At 43.8% G+C, this 18471-nt stretch overlaps 1 protein-coding gene across 4 annotated transcripts in view; it reads left to right on the top strand.

Annotated features, from left to right (window-relative positions):
- LOC147710112 (E3 ubiquitin-protein ligase TRIM39-like) overlaps nucleotides 1-18471 on the top strand; it is a 413790-nt gene that overhangs the window by 260299 nt on the left and 135020 nt on the right. For all 4 annotated transcript variants that reach the window (XM_086920810.1, XM_086920812.1, XM_086920811.1 and 1 more), the window contains 2 exons: nucleotides 13818-13838; nucleotides 13932-13958. In XM_086920810.1, coding sequence (XP_086776936.1) covers nucleotides 13818-13838; nucleotides 13932-13958 — 48 coding nt within the window. The remainder of the gene's footprint in view (nucleotides 1-13817; nucleotides 13839-13931; nucleotides 13959-18471) is intronic.

Raw genomic sequence — 18471 nt, 5'->3', positions numbered from 1 at the left:
CTTTGAGATTTCAATCTTCATTTCGATGATTTAGGAGCAATAAATGCAGTCGAGTTGGCCAGAGATCTCGAGGCTTTTCAACTCCCTCAAAAAATTCTACAACCAACACATGTGAAAGGACACCTCCTCGACCCGATGTTCTCTAATTTAGAGGACCTTAAAGGAAAAGATCCTATCCCTCTTCCGTGGTCTGACCACTTCCTTATCCCCCTTTCCTGGTCCCCACAGGTCACCATACCCCCTAACTATCCACACGGACCTGAAGTCGCTCCTGGACCAAGCTCCCCTGGAAAAGTGTGTCCACGAACTTGAAAGAACCAGACCTACGTCTGACCCCTGTCCAGTCAAAGCTAATGGTGACTTTTCTAACTGGATTGAGGAGTCATTGAATGTGGTCCTCCCAAAAACACTGATGAAAAAGACTGGCGGGCCTCACAAGTCCTCGTGGTTTTCCTCCGAACTGGCACTCTAAAACAGCGCTGTAAGGTAATGGAAAGACGCTGGAGGAAAGATTTTCTACCCAACAGAAATCAGGAATATAGGTCAGCCATTAGCGTTTATAAAGCAGAAATAAAAAAGGCTCAGGCCTCTTACCATGAGGAAAACATTCTGTCAGCACCCAAGCCTCTGAGAGAAACTTTAATCATCATAAAAAAACTACTTGAAGCTCTCGTCCCGCTAGTAGCACCAGATATCTCAGGCCTAAGTTGCAATAAACAGGCAGAATATTTCACCACCAAGGTCCTGAATATTCATGAATCTTTATTTAGTTATTTATTTAGAAGGTTTTATAGAGCGTAAACATGATCCTTGTGGATATCAGAGCGCTTTCCAGTGATCAGAGTTGGATTATACATAAAGAATAGCATGACAAATTATACAGGTAATAATATGACAGGGAGAACACACAAGGGATAATAGTACGAGTGAAAAGTAAAAATTGTGGAGTACAGAAGCATGGGATAACAGTACAAAAAAAGCACAGGAACAGTCATAGAGAGCTTAACGTTAGTATCTCGATTTCTTAAATTCCAGGGCAGGATATTGTGCCTAGGGATAGATGGACCCCCAACACGGTAGTAAGGGTACTATTGTTCCTCAGATTTGCTTAGCGTCTAGTCAAGTAAATTTTGCCATGAGAATCGCTTTTACCTCCTTTTTGAAGGAGACGGTGGAAGAGTTCATTCTGGTTTTTGGGGGAAGAGTATTCCAAATCCTGTGTGCCATTCCAAAAAAGGTTTGTTTATATGTTTTCTTTTTGTTGAATCTTTGAGGTTTTAGTAGTAGGTTGTCAGCACCCCTAGAGGACCTAGACCCACCGGAGATTGTCAATTTCTGGGCAAGGTAACTGGGAGCCTTGTGGTGTAAGGCCTTGTGTGTCATGCAGGCTATTTTTAGATGAATTCTTGCTTCAAGCGGGAGCCAATTCAAAGATTTTAGATCAGGGGAGATGTGGGAACTTCTTTTCCAACCAGTGATGAGTCTTGCTGCGGTGTTTATTGAGGCTCTCAGCGGAGCTGTGATCACTTTTGGAAGGCCGCAAAGAGAGACACTTCCATATTCCACCCGCGGATAACTAGCGCTTTTACAGCCACCTTGAAGTCATTGGCTGGCAGGAAGGGCTTCAGCTTCCTCAAAGTATTTATCTGGAAGTTTGCTCCCTTTGTGGCATTGCTAATGTGTTTCTGCATAGTGAGATTGCTGTCCAGGGTTATTCCCAAGGATTTTGCTGAGTCCACAATAGTAGGTTGAACATTGAGTGCAGTGAGATGTTGGATTAGGTCTTGCATAAAGGGGACGTTAGCATGTGGAGCTATAAGAAGGAATTTGGTCTTTAGAGCGTTCAATTTGAGGTGGTTTTCTGTCAACCGAGTTTGGGTGTTCATGAGTGTGGAGTTAAGCCATTTAATGTCTTCTAAGGTATTGATCTTAAGATAAAGTTGTGTATCATCAGCGTACATATGATATTGCACATTAGACGCCTGTAGCATTTCGGTGAGTGGCTCCATAAACAGGTTAAACAGTATCGGGGATAGTGAGGACCCTTGGGGGATGCCCAGCCTTACTGGAATTGGCTTGGAAAGGGTGTTGTTGATCTTGAATTGTTGTGTGTGGTTATGTACAAAAGAAGTAAACCAGTGTAATACTGCTCCTGATAGACCCATCCTAAGTTTGAGAAGATCTAGCAGATTCTCGTGTTTGACCGTATCAAAGGCTGAAGATAGGTCTAGTAGGATGAGTAGGCATGATCCGTTCTGGTCAAGGATTTGTAGAGCATCATCAATGATGTGAGTCATGGCTGATTCCATGCTGTGACCTGCTCTGAAGCCTGATTGGTGATTGTTAAGAAGGTCAGAGTGGTCAATATGTTTAGTCAGTTGGTGGTGTACGCATTTTTCGAGTAATTTGGCCATGGTAGGAATATTTGGAGTCGGGCGAATGGATGAAATTAGTGACACTCCCAACAAGCATGCGGATACGGGCTCACATTTAACTGAACACCAATTGGAGGCCCCCCCCTCTCATCCCAGGAATCACTTCTTGCCTTGTTGTCCTCAGTAAAAAGTGGATCGCTTAGGGATCCTGCACCACTAAATATCCTGAAACGGATAGCCCCGATAATTGCCCTCACCATCACGAACCTGATTAATGCCTCACTGGCCACAGGAATAGACCCCACCAACTGGAAAGGGGCTATGGTGAAAACCTTACTAAAAAAACTAATCTGGATCCGGCGGATTTGGGCGACTATCACCCTATTTCCCTTCTGCCAGGAATAGGCAAGATCACAGAGAAGTATGTTAATCATACTCTCTCTCGCTTCTTTGAATATCACAATCTGCTTCAATCCTCTCAAACAGGATTCCGCCCGCGACAGAGCACTGAAACTGCCCTGTTGTCAGTGGTAGAAGAAAGCAGAAAGATTCTATATTCAAGAGGGTCGTCAGCCATTATACTCCTTGACCTGAGCGCAGCATTTGATACGGTGAACCATGGCATCTTGGTTCGCCATCTCAGGAACATGGGAGTAACCGGCATTGCGCTGAAATGGCTGTGGTCCTTTTTGGAGAGAAGATTTTTTCAGGTATTCGATGGTGACACCCACTGATTTACCACGCGGAGTGCCCCAGGGCAATTCACTCAGCCCAACTCTTTTTAATATATATATATGGCCCTTCTGGCGGCTATCGTAGCCCCATCTGGGAACCCTATGGTGACTTAGGCTGACGATACCCAATTGGTGGTAGCATGAAAACGAAGCAGATCAAAGGACTAATGGTCTTTGTTCTTGTCTTGAAGATGTATCAAACTGGATGGATGCATCTCACGTTAAGCTTAATGGTGGGAAAACTGAGCTCATGATATTGGGCAACCCCCTAAGCTTTAAATCCAGCACCTTGTGGCCAGCATGTATGGGCCCTACACCGGTCCGCAAGGCCGAAATCAAAAGCCTGGGCATCTGGCTGGACCAAGATTTGTCCTTCAGCGTGCAGGCCAGGAAGACGGCAGCTATCTGCTATGGTCTGCTTAGAATAGCCTGTAAAGTCCTCCCTCTCCACCCTTTTCAAGCCAAAAAAATACTGGTCCAGTCACTCATACTTTCCAGAAGAGAATATGGAAATGCCCTATACTTGGGTGCTCCCACTACGGTAGTCACTAAACTTCAGACCGTTCAAAACAGTGTGGCCTGACTGCTGACCGGAGTTTCTAATAGACAATCGGCGAAACCAGCACTCCACTCCCTTCACTGGCTCCCGGTTCAGGAACGAATCAGCTTTAAGGCCCTGTGCCTAGTACATAAATCCATGCAAGGGAATGGGCCTCCAATTAACTCACCCATGATCCAACCCTATAAGGCTAATAGGAAACTACTGTCGGATGAGCTGCATCTGGCTGAAGTCCCCAGGATTAAGAAGGACAGAAGTGATGGACGGCTCTTTTCATATAACGCAGCCAAACTCTGGAATTCCCTGCCGCTTTGTCTTCGCAGGGAATCCAGTCATCTTGTCTTTAGAAAACAACTGAAAACATTCCTGTTCCCTTAAGTTCTTCCTGCCTCTCTCGCGTCTGGCCAAGCGCAGGGATGCTCCCGGGTAGCCATGCGCTGTATAAATGTCTCTTTCATTTCATTATCCACTAGCCCATCTACCCAGTCTTAATATCTCTCTATTCACTGCCTCATCTTTCTATAGGCCCTGCATTTTATCACTTCCATATCCCCTGAATATCTCCACTGTCACATCTGTCCACAACTTGCATATTGTTAGGTTAGGGAACAGAGGCAGAGGAATGGTGTGATTTTCCAATGATCAAGCCATTTGTTAAAGAAGGAAGCACAGTAGTACTTGCTCCCAGGACTAGATCTTCACCACCACAGTGTACCATGAGATTGGGTGCTGCCTCCCCTCCCCAGCTAATATGAAGTCTAGGTTTATTTTGTAACCACACACTAAGTAGCACCTTTTGAAGCGATTTGTAATTCTCGCAATCTTGCCAATAAGGATGCAGGGATATGCTTTCATAAACTGATTGTCCAAGAACATTTGGTCAAATGTAGAAGCCAGGATTCAAATCCAGGACTCAAGGTTGCACAGTGCCCTTCCTGGGGAATTGTGAATATGTTGTGCACTAACATTTTAGAAGTGAATAGGGAACCCTCTCAGCTCCCTGCCTAAGGTAACCTCCTGACTGGTACCTAAGGGACACGCTGGTAATGTTAGGTTCAAGGCATATGAGCTGCAGATTGTACACTGTGCATTAGATCGCCATCTGGTGTTGGTCTTGGATGCCTGCACCTTGTTGTTGTCTTGGAAGAAGTCTTTTGTAGTCACAAGATAGGTGACTCCTCCCTTGGACGATAGTGCGCATGGGCATCGACTCCATCCTCAGATTGTTTTTTTCCGCCATTGGGTTCGGATGTATCTTTTGCACTCCGGTTCGAAAACTTGTTTTTCAAACTTTTTCGACGCGCAAACTATCTATCTATAACTCCACTGTATTTTTTTTGATCACGTGATCTTCGACGCTCATCTCAACTACTCGATTGCGGTCGTCGACGCGCGCCGGTGGGCTATCAACGCCGTTAGGGCCTACAGCTCATGGAAAGGAGTCCATTCAAAAAATACCCCCAGGGTGGAGCGAGATTCCCACACATAGTCCATCACAAGGTCTGTAACCTGTGTCTCTTACCAGAACACGTCGAGAACAATTTCCAAGCCTGCGCCTCTTTTCGTTTGAAAAAGACCATTCATGATCACCAGGCCCGATGGCACATCATGCACGTAGAGCAGCTCCATCACCAGCGGACATATTCAACGAAGGCCCAGATGTCCCAGAGGAAGATTCCGAAGACCTAGAAATTGGGTCCGAAGCAGCCGACTCAGACTCAGAAGACCACATCACTCCTGGTCAACGAGTGAGTACAACTGTCCCTACCCAAACTCCACCCAGAAAAAAGAAGGCCCTGGTCAACACTTCGCCTGCTGGCCCCAGACGCGACCAAAAACATACTTCCAAAGCCCCACCCTCGAAGAAAAAGGATAAGCCTTCCGGTAGCCCGGGACTGAGCAAACCACATATCAGTGCCCCAAAGGCACCTTCGGCACCGAAGCCGGGAGTGCACCCTACTCCCAAAAATAAATCAGCTCTGACCATTTCGACACTGAAAGACAAGCCTTCGCATCCGAAGCCGAACCCTGCGGAACCAAAAAAGATTTCATTCTCCATAGCCAAGCTAAAGGACTCTAAAACACCTCCTAAGGCCTCGGAGCACAAATCTCAACCCCGCTCGGACCCGAAGAAGTCGCCCCAAAAACGATTACTGGGGAGGAAGAACTTTGTCAACCGGATCCTGTCGATTCCAAACACAAAACAGGACATGTGGCTGCTGTGCCACACAAGAAGAGGAAGCTGAGCACACGAGACACTCCTGTAGTGCCTGTAAAGAAGAAAGACTGTGCCACTTCACCTGTAAGACCCCCTACTCCTGTTCTTCCTCCTAATCCTTTTCTTCCTCCTATACCTGTCGCACATCCATAGCCTACAACACTTCCAACAGATTCACCACCACCACAGGATGATGATGATGATGATTTAGGGGTAAGGGGAGGCAACAATGACCCTTTCACTAACCTGGATAATGATACCAACACACCACAGGATGATTGGGATGATTATGATGACTCAATAGAACCCCCAGACCTCCCAGATCCCCAGCCATATCCAACAAAACCATCTCCCCCCAGATGACAATATTTGCTTTGGGCAGCTTGTAAACCCCTTCCACGTGGGCCTAATTCCCCGCAGTGCGAGGGGGAGGGGGGGCAGCCGCGCGCGGCGCTGCAGTACTCGTGACGAGCCCAGCTCGTCATGCTGCACAGTGGAGCTGGGCTCATCACGATTCCGATTCCGCCCACTCCCATAGAACGCCCACACAAGCTGGGAATTAGCCCCGCGTGGGCGTTCCGCGGCAGTTATGACGAGCTCAGCTTGTCATAAGCATCGAAGGTGTTAATAGAGCTGCTATTTACCATGGCATTCGCATGCATTCAGACCCTGCAGATGAGAATTTCCTTCTAGACACCTTCGAACAGTCACAGTAAACTGACCCATTGAGAGCTAGAATTCCCAATCCCAGTATTGATAAGAAATATAAACCTGCCCCGATGATCCTGTCTACATCAAAGGGCAGCTACCCCTAGACTCACTAGTAGTATCTAACACTAGAAAACGCACCACCTCCGGACAATGAATCTAAATTGCTAGATGTCTCTGGCAAGAGAGATGCTGCCCAAGCAGCCAATAACTGGTGCATAGCCAACACCCAAGCATTACTTGCTCAGTATGATAGGGCTCACCATGACCAGCTAGAAACCCTATTACAACATTTACCTGATCAGTGCAAGACCCAGGCAAATGACTTAATTCAGGAAGGCAAATGAATAACCAACTCCTCAATCAAGTGTGTCCTTGATGCAGCCGACACAGCCTCTAGGTCCATTAACACTAGTGTGCTACTCCGACGACATGCCTAGCTACGCATTTCAGGCTTTGAACAGGAAGTACAGACAACTATCCTCAACCAGCCGTTCAATCAGGAACAACTTTTTGGACTGGCTGGAGACACCATTCTGGAGAAAATGAAAAAGGACACAGATACTGCTAAATCCATGGGAGCATTACAGTCTCCATCCACACATGGTTCCATTCGTTGCTCCTTTTATAGAGGAGCATCCAAAAAAATGGGAACAGACACCACCTCCTCTACTTACAAAAACACCCCCAAACATCTCCCAACAGAGAATATTTTAGGGGAGAATACAGGGGAAATAACAACAAAGCGAGAGGCAGAGGTAACAATAGCACTCGCAACTCCCCTGCTAATAAACAGTAACTTCCCTCCACTCCTACCCAGACCATTCCACTCCATTTGGGGGAAGGCTTTCACAATTCCTGCCTGTCTGGAAGTCCATCACAACAGACAAGTGGGTAAGACAAAATATCCAGTATGGTTATGATAGAGCGCGCAGGTCGCCCGACTCTTAGTTTTACCAGATTTCACACACTTGGGCCCATGATGTGTTTACGACAGTATTTTTGTGAATCGGGCGAGTTTACACACCACCATCAGTAATTCTATATGTTTTCTTTAACACTATTACCTGTGTACCTGACTTACCACAGGCACATATTCTCCTGACGGATCAGGAGCTAGCAGTGGACAAGAGATAAGATAATCAAAATACTTTATACATTCAATAACACTTCAATATTTTTATAATGACCACAAACACCTGAAGGGTTTTTAAAAGTTTATATAGTAAGTTTAAATCAGAATGACATGAGAATAAAACTAATACAGATTAGAATATCAATAATCAGGATTATAACAATAATATAACTGTGAATGAGGGCAAGCACCATTGAGTGCTAGTGGAAAACTACTGGGTAAGGGTAAAAGGGAACATGCTATTCATTTTCAGGCTTATACTAGGGTAGGTGAGTTTAAAATACATTAATCGGTGAATTGCTAAAGTCCTACAAGTGACTCAAACTGATACTAACTGCTAATTCAAACCTAGATTCTAATCACAAGTGAAATTAGATCACACTAATTAAGTAAAACAGTTTCAATAATGTCCTACAGGTATGGGGAAAAAATGGAACATAGCTAATGAACAGTATGCATGTACGCTACTTGAGATGACAGAGAGAATATCATGGGCATAGAGGCTTTATTAAAAAGAAAAGAAGGAAGAAGAATAGATAGATGGACACCCACAATTATATTTACCTAGGATAGGAATGAGGACTAACCCTGGCCACGGGTCAGCTTTGGGAAAGGATAGGACAAGGACCCTCAAGGATTTAGGATGCCAGTAGGCGAGCAGGTACAGCTCATGGACAATCAGGACAGGATACCATTCAGGATTTGGGTCAGGACTGGGCTCACCAAAGGGCACGACCAACACCTGCAGCTTCGGATGCAACGCCTGCGCTACTCCCTCTCTGCACGGAATCCGCCAATAACCCTGATTGGGTTTTCGAGTCTCCCAGCAAAGTGCTTCGCCAGCACTTAAGACTATTTCCACCCCTTGGAGTTTGTGGAAAGTTCGGACAGAGTGCTCCGCAGCTCTCTGTATCAATTACCTATTGAGTTCGTCGGGTCGGTGACAGGTCAGCTACTCGGACAAGTCGGACAATTTCTCTAGCTAGAACTAGGCTAGTTATACCATTTTCGGGTCCCCAGACCACCCACAAATGTTGCAAGTGACAGGATCCCCAACTTAGGATTGGTCAGAGGAGGTGGGTAGGTCATTGTCACCACCTAAAATTCTGTGTTCCCATGATGAATATTTAATTTTCCGTACCTACCCCTTACATTCCAGCTTCCCATGTATACGTGTAGAAGAGACAATGGAGCACACAAACATTATCGTACAACTAGATACATTTTAGGTACAAGTCGAAGTCTTCTCCCAGGCAAAAGAACAGGTTCCCAGGAGCATCTCAGCTTCGGCAGCCAGCTGGCTGAGTTCCACTGTTGCAAGACTTCATTTGTCATGTCACGTGGGGAGTCCCTGTTAGACTAGATACGCGGTACATGAAAAGTAAGCGAAAACAAATTAGAAACACAGAAAAAATGAATACACTGTACACCATGATGAGCTACACTGTACCCCTTACTTTATAATATCTATAGTATTAGGGTTTTAGGCAGAAATAGATAGATGAGCAAAGCGGCAGTAGCAAGCGGAGAGCATGTTAAGGACAAAGCTGCCATTTTAGCTGTAATGCGCATGAGCGAAAAATCCCTCCAGAACTGCGAGTGCGTCACATCACATGGGTATGACCGACGCATGCGCAGACTGGATTTCTGCGAAGCAGCAATTCTGTAGTATGCAAGCCTTGTTATGATTAATAGACATATAGGCAAGCGTCTCTGGGACACCCGCGTGTAGTGTGAAAGTGCAATATTAATGACAAAACAGGTTGGTTAATGCCATTACAAGTTAAACGAGGTTCTTGAATGTGAGCAAGGCACTTTACGTGCGAATCCTTGCTCCATCAGTTACTGCCTGGAACTTACAGCCACCCCACCAATCACCACCCTAACAGTGTCCAATGTCCACAGAACATCTTGCGCTCTTAAACCAGGTTCTCTCACTGCTTCAAAAGCAGGAGATAGAACTACTACATCAAGGAACAGGGGTTTATTCGCTGTATTTCCTAATCCCCAAGAAGGACGTGACTCTAAGACCAATAATTGACCCCTCAATCTCTATATACAGTCAGATCATTTTCATATGATCACTCTTCAACAGGTCCTCCCACTGCTGCAACAAGGCGACTTCCTTACCACATCAAGGACGCCTACTTCCACATTCCCATACATCCTGCTCACAGGAAGCAACTTAGGTTCATAGTGGACAGGCAGCACAATCAGTTTAAAGTCCTTCCACTCGGGATGGCCACCACATCCAGAGTGTTCACAAAATGTCTTGCAGTGGTAGCAGCAAACTTAAGAGGACAACATATTGATGTCTTTCCATAGCTCAATGACTGGCTAATAGAAGCCAAGTCATTCAACCAGTGTATTCATCACACTCATCAAACCATCCAGCTGCTACATGACTTGAGATTCACAGTAAAGTACACCAAGTCACAGCTTCAGCCCTCTCATATACATCAGTATCGAGGAGCCACAGTAGATACTTCCAAAGCTCTGGCATATCCCAATCCAGCCCGGATAGCCAGTATACAAGCCATAATCGCCAGATGTTAGCCACAGCACTCCCTTCCAGCAAGGGTATTCATGAAACTCATAGGAATGATGGCCTCTTGCATCTTTATCATACCTCATGCAAGACTTCAGATGCGTCCCTTACAGGAATGCCTAGCATGTCAGTGGAACCAGGCTCAAGGACAACTTACAGATCTGGTGTTGGTGGACAGCCGCACACATCGCTCTCTGCAGTGGTGGAACACACCATACCTGTCCAAAGGGTGGCCATTCTTCGAACCGGTTCCACAGATAGTGCTTCAGTCACCTTCAGACGCATCACTCACCGGTTGGGGAGCCCATCTCTCAAACATACAATTCAAGACAAATGGACCACTCAACAGAAAGTGCTCCATATCAATCAACTTGAATTACTAGCAATATTCCTAGCATTAAAATCATTCCAAGTACATCTACAGAACAAGACTGTCTTAGTCCGGACGGACAACATGACAGCCATGCATTACATACAGAAGCAAGGAGGCACACATTCTTTGCAGCTGTCCCAGCTCGCACAAAACATTTGAAGATGGGCCATTCCACAAAACATATATCTGCTTGCAGAACATCTTCCAGGAGTTCACAATCAGATTGCAACTCTGCTAAGTCGGCAGACACAGCAGATACACAAATTGGAACTTCATCTCCAAGTTCTTTTACCATTTTTCCAACTGTGGAGTCAACCAGACATAGATCTGTTCTCCACACACGCGAACGCAAAATGCCCAACCTTCGCAGTCATGTTTCCACACCCACTGTCCAAAGGCAATGCAATATAGATGAACTGGTCAGGCAGATTTGCGTATGCTTTTCTGCCACTCCCAATGATTCCCCTAGTAGTACGCAAGCTCAGACAACAGTCTGTCAAGATGATCCTGGTGGCTTCCACATGGGCACGCCAACCGTGGTTCACAACATTGCTGGAACTTTCAGTAGTTACACACCACAAACTACGCCTCTCACCAACATTGCTAATGCCGAACCATAGAGAAATAAGGCACCCCGATCCAGGTAAACTGAATCTAGCAGTCTGGCTCCTGAAGTCCTAGACTTCGGTTATCTTAACCTTCCGCAGGACTGCATGAACATCATTAAAGAAGCCAGACGCCCTACTACTAGAACCTGATATGCTGCAAAATGGAAAAGATTGCAATAACAATCATATTGATCCGCTGGATGCTTCCATCCAGGGCATCATTTGCTACTTACTACACTTGCAAAGATGTAATTTAGCATATTCATCCATACGATTACATCTAGCAGCACTTGCTGCATATTTACAAAATAGACAACACTTGTCACTTTTTAGAATACCTGCAATTAAAGCCTTTATGGAGGGCCTTAACAGAATAATTCCTCCCAGATTACTACCCTCTCCGGTGTGGAATTTAAATATTGTTCTTACCAGGCTCATGGGTCCCCCATTTGAACCTCTACATAAATGTGAACTTCAGTTCCTCACATGGATGGTAGCTTTCCTTGTTGCAATTACCTCTCTCAGAAGAGTTAGTGAGATCCAGGCTTTAACCATACAAGAACATTGTACATTGTAACAAAGTGGGTCTCAGAACAAATCCAAAATTCCTTTCCAAAGTCATCTCTGCATTTCATCTTAACCAGTCAGTTCAGTTACCGGTGTTTTTGCAAAACCCAGACTCCATAGCAGAGAGAGCTCTTCACACACTAGACGTGAAAAGAGCCCTACTTTATTGCATTGACAGAACTAAACCCTTTCGAAAAACAAAACAACTGTTTGTAGCCTTCTCCCCACCTCATGAAGTTAACCCCATCTCCAAAGCTGGGATTGCAAGGTGGATAGTGAAAGGTATTTAAATATGCTACCAAAAGGCTAAACGCGCATTAACAATTCCCCCTAGAGTGCATTCAACACGCAAACTAGGGGCTTCCATGGCATTCTCAGGGAACCTCCCCTTAGATGACATATGTAAAGCAGCAACATAGTCTACACCACACACCTTCACCAAACACTATTGTGTTGACGTGCAGGTTAAGCACCAGACTTCTGTAGGCCAAGCTGTTCTTATAACTTTTTTTCAAACTACTGCTACTGACGCAGGTGACCACCGCTAGGGGAGACATTGCTGTACATTCTATGCACAGTGTATGATTGGCAGCTCATATGCCTCGAACGGAAAATGCTACTTACCAGTATGCATCTGTTCCTGGCATGTAGAGCTGCAGATCCGTACAAGCCCACCCACCTCCCCGGAACCTCTATCTGTTCCAGCATTATCTTAATTAGATACATTGTCATGGACATCTCTTCTATTTCCTACTGACTCCATCATTTCTCATCATGGGGAAAAACAATCCGAGGATGGAGTCGATGCCCATGCGCACTATCCTCCAAGAGAGGAGTCACCTATCTCATGACTACAAAAGACTTCTTCCAAGACAACAAGGTGCAAGCATCCGTGCCCAACACCAGATGGTAATCTAATGCACAGTGTATGGATCTGCAGCTCTACATGCCAAGAACAGATGCATACTGGTAAGTAGCATTTTCCTTCTGAGGGTCTGATTGATAATGAATACTTAGTGGTAATAAAATGCCTGGTATATTTTTTTTAGCCCAGTCTCTACTGTATGTTCGACGAGCTGGCAGCAGCACGTGCTGCAGTCTGAACGCCTAAACATTGTGCCCGATTCACAATGGTAAACTGAGGTGAGGTATACATACCTATATACTAATAGGTCATTTTGCAAATTACTGATTCATAGTAGTTTGCGTTTTGTCTGAGGGCTCTATGTCCTTAATCCTATGTTTTGAATGCCCATTAATATTTTAACAACCCACAAATCCTTGTGTCGCTCAATGAAAATATCAATTAGACTCAGTTTAACTTCCACACTTCGGTAGTGCTACCAGACGTGTACTGATTTGTTGGAGCTCCCCAGTGAGAAGACTGTGGTTTTGACTTGTGGAGTTGGCCCATATGTATGGGCCTTGGTCTGGTGGCCCTCAGAGTTACATTCTTCGCCAACACCTTCAGCTTCCTCCTGGGATTCATTTGTGGAATTCCATGTCTGTCAAACTTTGTTCTGTGTCTGAACATATGGCTTTCCAAAGGCAACAGATATCCTTTCAGCATTAGGACACCCTTTTTGGGTACCGGACAGCTTTAGGCTTATTCTAACATGATATAACAGGTTCACTTTTTTCTGTTATGTTAAGAATATTGCATAACAACCTAGAATTTGTTGTTACATGCCTTTGATAAACCTGTCTTGGTCACATTTGATCAAGTTCAAGATGTATTATACTAAGAGCAGAGATAGAATCTTTGCAAACAGACAGTATCCCAACTTTACTCTTTGAAATGAAGTATTGAATACAGTAAGCTCTATTGAAGATCACAACTAAGCTAATAAACTTACAAGAATACAAGTTGGGTCGGTGTGGATTGGAGAGAGTGATTTGAGAAGGATTGATGGGTTTTTAAGCTCTAGGAATGTAGATAAGAATTGATTACAATTGTTTTGGATCTAATACAAAATGTTTTTTTAATTACAGCAATATCACGTGTAGAACTGGGTAAGATAATTCATTATCATATATTTTTGTATTTAACTAATCTCCTATGTTTTATTTGATTTCACAAACTAATTTTTCTCTTCTTACTTTCAGAGTGGAGATACATGAAAACCTATGCAAGTGAGTAAACCTGATTCATGTTGATAGTACCAAACTTTACACCTTTTTTGTAGCCTTCCTGAAAGTGGTTAAGACAATTACTTTGGGTCATGCTGAGCCATTTGTGGGATTATGATCACCGCGGTCTTGCTGATTCACAGGACAGGGTGTGATACCATTGGGTCAAACTGTACCACAGGCAGAAAGTAAAACACCCTGAGGTTATACTGAGCAGATAGTCTACAGATCCTTTACAGAGACTATGACTTTGACAGCATGGGTTCATCCTGAATCATGGGTGTGGTTAGGATAATGAGAGGTGCCTACAAAAAAATGTATGTGTCCTTGTGTAATGTAGCTGGTGCTCATGTTAAGTGTGCCCACTCCTTCGGGTCGAGGCCACTCTGTATACAACTGCAACAACAACAACAAAAAAGCATTTGCAATGCGAAAGGTCTTGCATTTACGCGAGTTTAAGCTATTGGCATTGTAAATGACTATGCTTTTATTTTAAAAAACAAAACATAAATAAAAGTCAGTCATTTACAATGGCAATAGCTGAAACTCACGTAAATGCGAGACCTATTGCATTGCAAATGCTTGTTCTAAATTGGTGCTAGAATTTCCTTGCATTGTGATTTCACTTTATTACTGTTTGTGCACTGCATAAATACTTATCACATTGCCTCTAAGTTAAGACTGACTGCTTTTTCTGCCAAGCCAACCAGGGTTAAGCTCAGGTTAGTTTTGTGACTTTTTGTGGTTTACCTTACAAGGGATTGTGGCTGTTGCTTGACCAGGGCTCACACCCCAGTCAATTACCAACCCAATTTTCATAACCTCCTTAAAAATGGCTTAGATCCAGATATTTTCTCATACCCTGTGATTTCTTCAGGACAATGAAGCATTCATAAGTGAAATCCCAGACCTCTCTCTGACTCTATTGTACATAGAAAGGTACTTAAAATGTCATTTGAATTGGGCCCTTGGACTTGCCATTGCCAAAAAAGGACTGCACAATAATATCCAAATGCAGTAGAACATTTTCTTTGGTCTTTGACTCTTGATATTTTACCAAGCAAAGGAAAACTATGTATTCATGTTAAAACATAATTGTCCAAGATTGGTAAAGTGTTGTAAAGCTGAGAGTTATGAGAGAAGAAAACATGAGAGTACTGGAAGATGCAGCCATAATGTATGTGGATTTTTATGTGCATCCTTGTGCCTTTAAGGTTTGTAGTCTAGCCTAAAATGACATTCTTCGCTCCCTTCAGTAGTGATTCTACCTGGTCCCAGGTTATTAGCCTTAAAGCAGCCTGGCTGCATCATGCTGTATTGTCCATGATCTTTATGTTTTGGGCTCCAGAACCTTCCCCTTCATCTGCACATGTCCTCCTTTCAAACAGGGGTGGATGTTTGGTGACCTTTCAAATACCCTTGACCATTATCCACACACTTGAGCTGGTCCATTTTTCCACATCCCTTGTGTTTCATGATTGTGTTTCTTCAGTATCCTTCATTCATAGGTTGGCTGCTCACTCCTGTAGGTAGTACGGTGTTGGTGATGACTAGATCCCTTGAATTAGGATTTATTTGGGCTAATATTTTTTCATTGTAAATGTTGTGTTTTCCACTTACTTCCAGTGACATTTTCCCAAAGTAAACCTGTATAAAACCCATTGGGGTAGTCGAATATTCTTGAGAAAAATAGCAACTTAAAAAAAAGAAATAGTTTTTAAAACTCCTAGGGCCGGATTATGAATCTGGCAGACGGGTGACTCAAACACAAACATGACGGCTTTCCTGGACGCTGTATTACGAGTTCCGTTATATTCCATTGGATATAATGGAAGTCGTAATACGGCGGTCGGGATATCTGTTACATTTGTGATGGAGTAACAAATCTGCCAAACTTGTAATCAGGCCCTAACTGGGGAGAGGGAGGGTTTGTGCATCCACCATCAGATACATTGCTTGTCTGGTCTCATTGAGGAGGAGGGACTGTGTACAACCACCATAGGACAAATTGCTTAGACACTTTGACTGGGGAGCATAGGGGGAGGGCACAGCCGCCATCAGACACATTACCTGTCCGGTGTCCCAGCTCGCCTAGGGGGCATTTGGGTCCCATTCTGATCCTACTTCCTGCAGAGGCTGCCTCACCCCCTCTCTCTCTGGAGTCAATTGTACCAACCCCCTGATGTGTTCCGCTCTCATAGTTATTATGTACCTTGAAGCATTTCTGGTGTCTGTTGTTTGACACTATCTTCTCTGTGTTCTGTACCTCAAATGCACTGCTCTTGATGTAATCGAATGCTGTGACTTCTGTTTTGTTTTTATTTGATTTGTTGTTTCTAAACTTGTCTTTGATTAAAAACTCAATTAAACAAAGAAAGACAGTCTGGTACAGCTAGGTGAGGAGTGTGGGCTATGGCAATCGATGATCAAAAATCGTGGAGGTGCTGCGGTCCTTCTAATATGACCACTGTATCAAGCCTTTGTGGATGTCTTTGAATCATATGAACAAATTAACCCTTGCACATTTACCTTTGTTTAAATACATTTAGTCTCTTTTAAAGTTTTAAAACCTAACTTCATAAATTACACCAAGAAGCCATTAGCCAAAACTACTACTAACAATGTTGGGTGGCAAAACTGGGTCTGACTAAGGCTGTAAAAGCAGGTGACAAAACAGGAATCACTTGAGCGAGAATGCCTTTTAAGACAATTTTATGTCGAACAAGAACATTTGGGAAGAGGCCCAGTGGGTTAAATTAACAAATGCAGTGCAAAACAAAGAAAACAGTGCCTTTTGGAGAATCATTGCTATTGGAATCAGGACAAGCTTACATAAACCTGATTCATTTGATGTGGCAGAGCGAGGGGTAGCTGATTTTTCTAACCTTTATGAAGAAAGGGACTATCTTAGGCGGGTCCCTATTTAGACAATACACATAGCGCATTCCTTTCTGGGATGCAAACAACTGGCCTAAATCCATTTACAAGTTTTTTTTCCTGAAGGAAACTGAGATATCCAACTTATGAAAAGATCAAAAGCACAAGGCCCCAACAGCAACCCAGCGGACTTATTTGTTTCAGAGCCTGGGATAAGGGCACTTTAGTTAAACACACTTAGTAATGCTATAGTTGGTGGAGAGGAAATTCCTGAGACATGGCGTGGGGCAATTATTGTCCCAATTAACAAGAAGTGGACAAACAGCAATCCTGCAAGCTATAGGCCCATTACCTTATAGTTTATACCCCAAAAATATTTTGCAGACAAGTTCTTTCCTGGCTCTGGGATAGATGAGCAATCATCAGGTCTTGTTGGATTTTCAGGCTTGCTTCCGGGAGAAAGTAAGTACCATTAACCAGGTGTGCCATAAAGCAAAGTATGAGGCAAGGGTGCATCCTCGCACTCACACTGTTTTGTTTATCCATAAATGGTGTGGTGTGGTGGTTGACAAATGTCAGCATGGTGCCCCAAAGTCAGAAAACAGTCAACAGTCTGGTGCTGCAGTTCGTCGACAATACTCTGTTATTATCACGCACCTCAATGGGATTGCAGGAACTGTTGGGCAATTTTGTTAGGTTCTGTAAGAGCAGGGATTTATAAGTTAATGCAGGACAGTCTAAGTTCATGGCTTTAATTCCCCACCGATCATTTAAGAACAAAATGGCGGTGGGTGGAGCTCCAACTTAGCAGGTAAAGAACTTCAACTGTTTAGGGGTCGGTCTCACTGATAAACTCCTTTGGAACTTCCAGCTCAACAAAAGTAAAATTACCTTACAACATAATTCAGCGGCTTGAAAAAGTTCAAGTCCTCATCAAATAGAACGGTCTCTCCAGTTCTTGAAGTATATAGAGCGGTGTCCCAAAGGGTGTCCTTATATGGGGTTTATATAGGGGGCTATGGGGTTGTCGCTCGGCTGACATGGAAAATAAATTCCTGAGATCCCTACTCAAGTTACCAATTAGTTTGTCTCTGTTACCTGTACAGAGGGACCTGAACCTTCAAAGTATTGATTAAATACATTGACTAAGATTCCTAAACTATTGGGTAGTTCCTACATATAACCTATATAGGATCTGCGCATTTCGAACAGCATACACTAGGAATTGTGGCAGACTGAGTCTGGGCACCCCCACTGAGTATGTTGGCCTTTTTGTATCAGCTAGCTCACAGTGCCACTATAATCTCCTCTTACCAAGGAGAGAATAGTTCTTGGCAACCATTGAACATGACATCCCTGATCCCTCAGGAACGTGGAAACAGTGTATTAAGTTTCACTCATTCGTTCGGGCTCACTTAGTCTTGGAGAGATACACAGAATACACGTTTGGGACGTTTTTCAATAAGTGTTTATTGAACAGTTGTTGTTCTAGTATAAAATAGGTGGGCTGCAATAACCACTTGACAGTAGCAGACATATATGAGCAGCAGTATCAAGAAAGTTAAAGGATGGTATATCTCTACCATCTTGCCATAATCATAAATACAGGCAAGTATATAAAATACATGACAGTAAAATG

Source organism: Lissotriton vulgaris, chromosome 5, assembly GCF_964263255.1.
Source record: "Lissotriton vulgaris chromosome 5, aLisVul1.2, whole genome shotgun sequence".
In the NCBI taxonomy this organism is placed as follows: Eukaryota; Metazoa; Chordata; class Amphibia; order Caudata; family Salamandridae; genus Lissotriton; species Lissotriton vulgaris.
The sequence above is the reverse complement of the archived record's forward strand: the minus strand, read 5'-3'. Positions and strand labels throughout refer to the sequence as shown.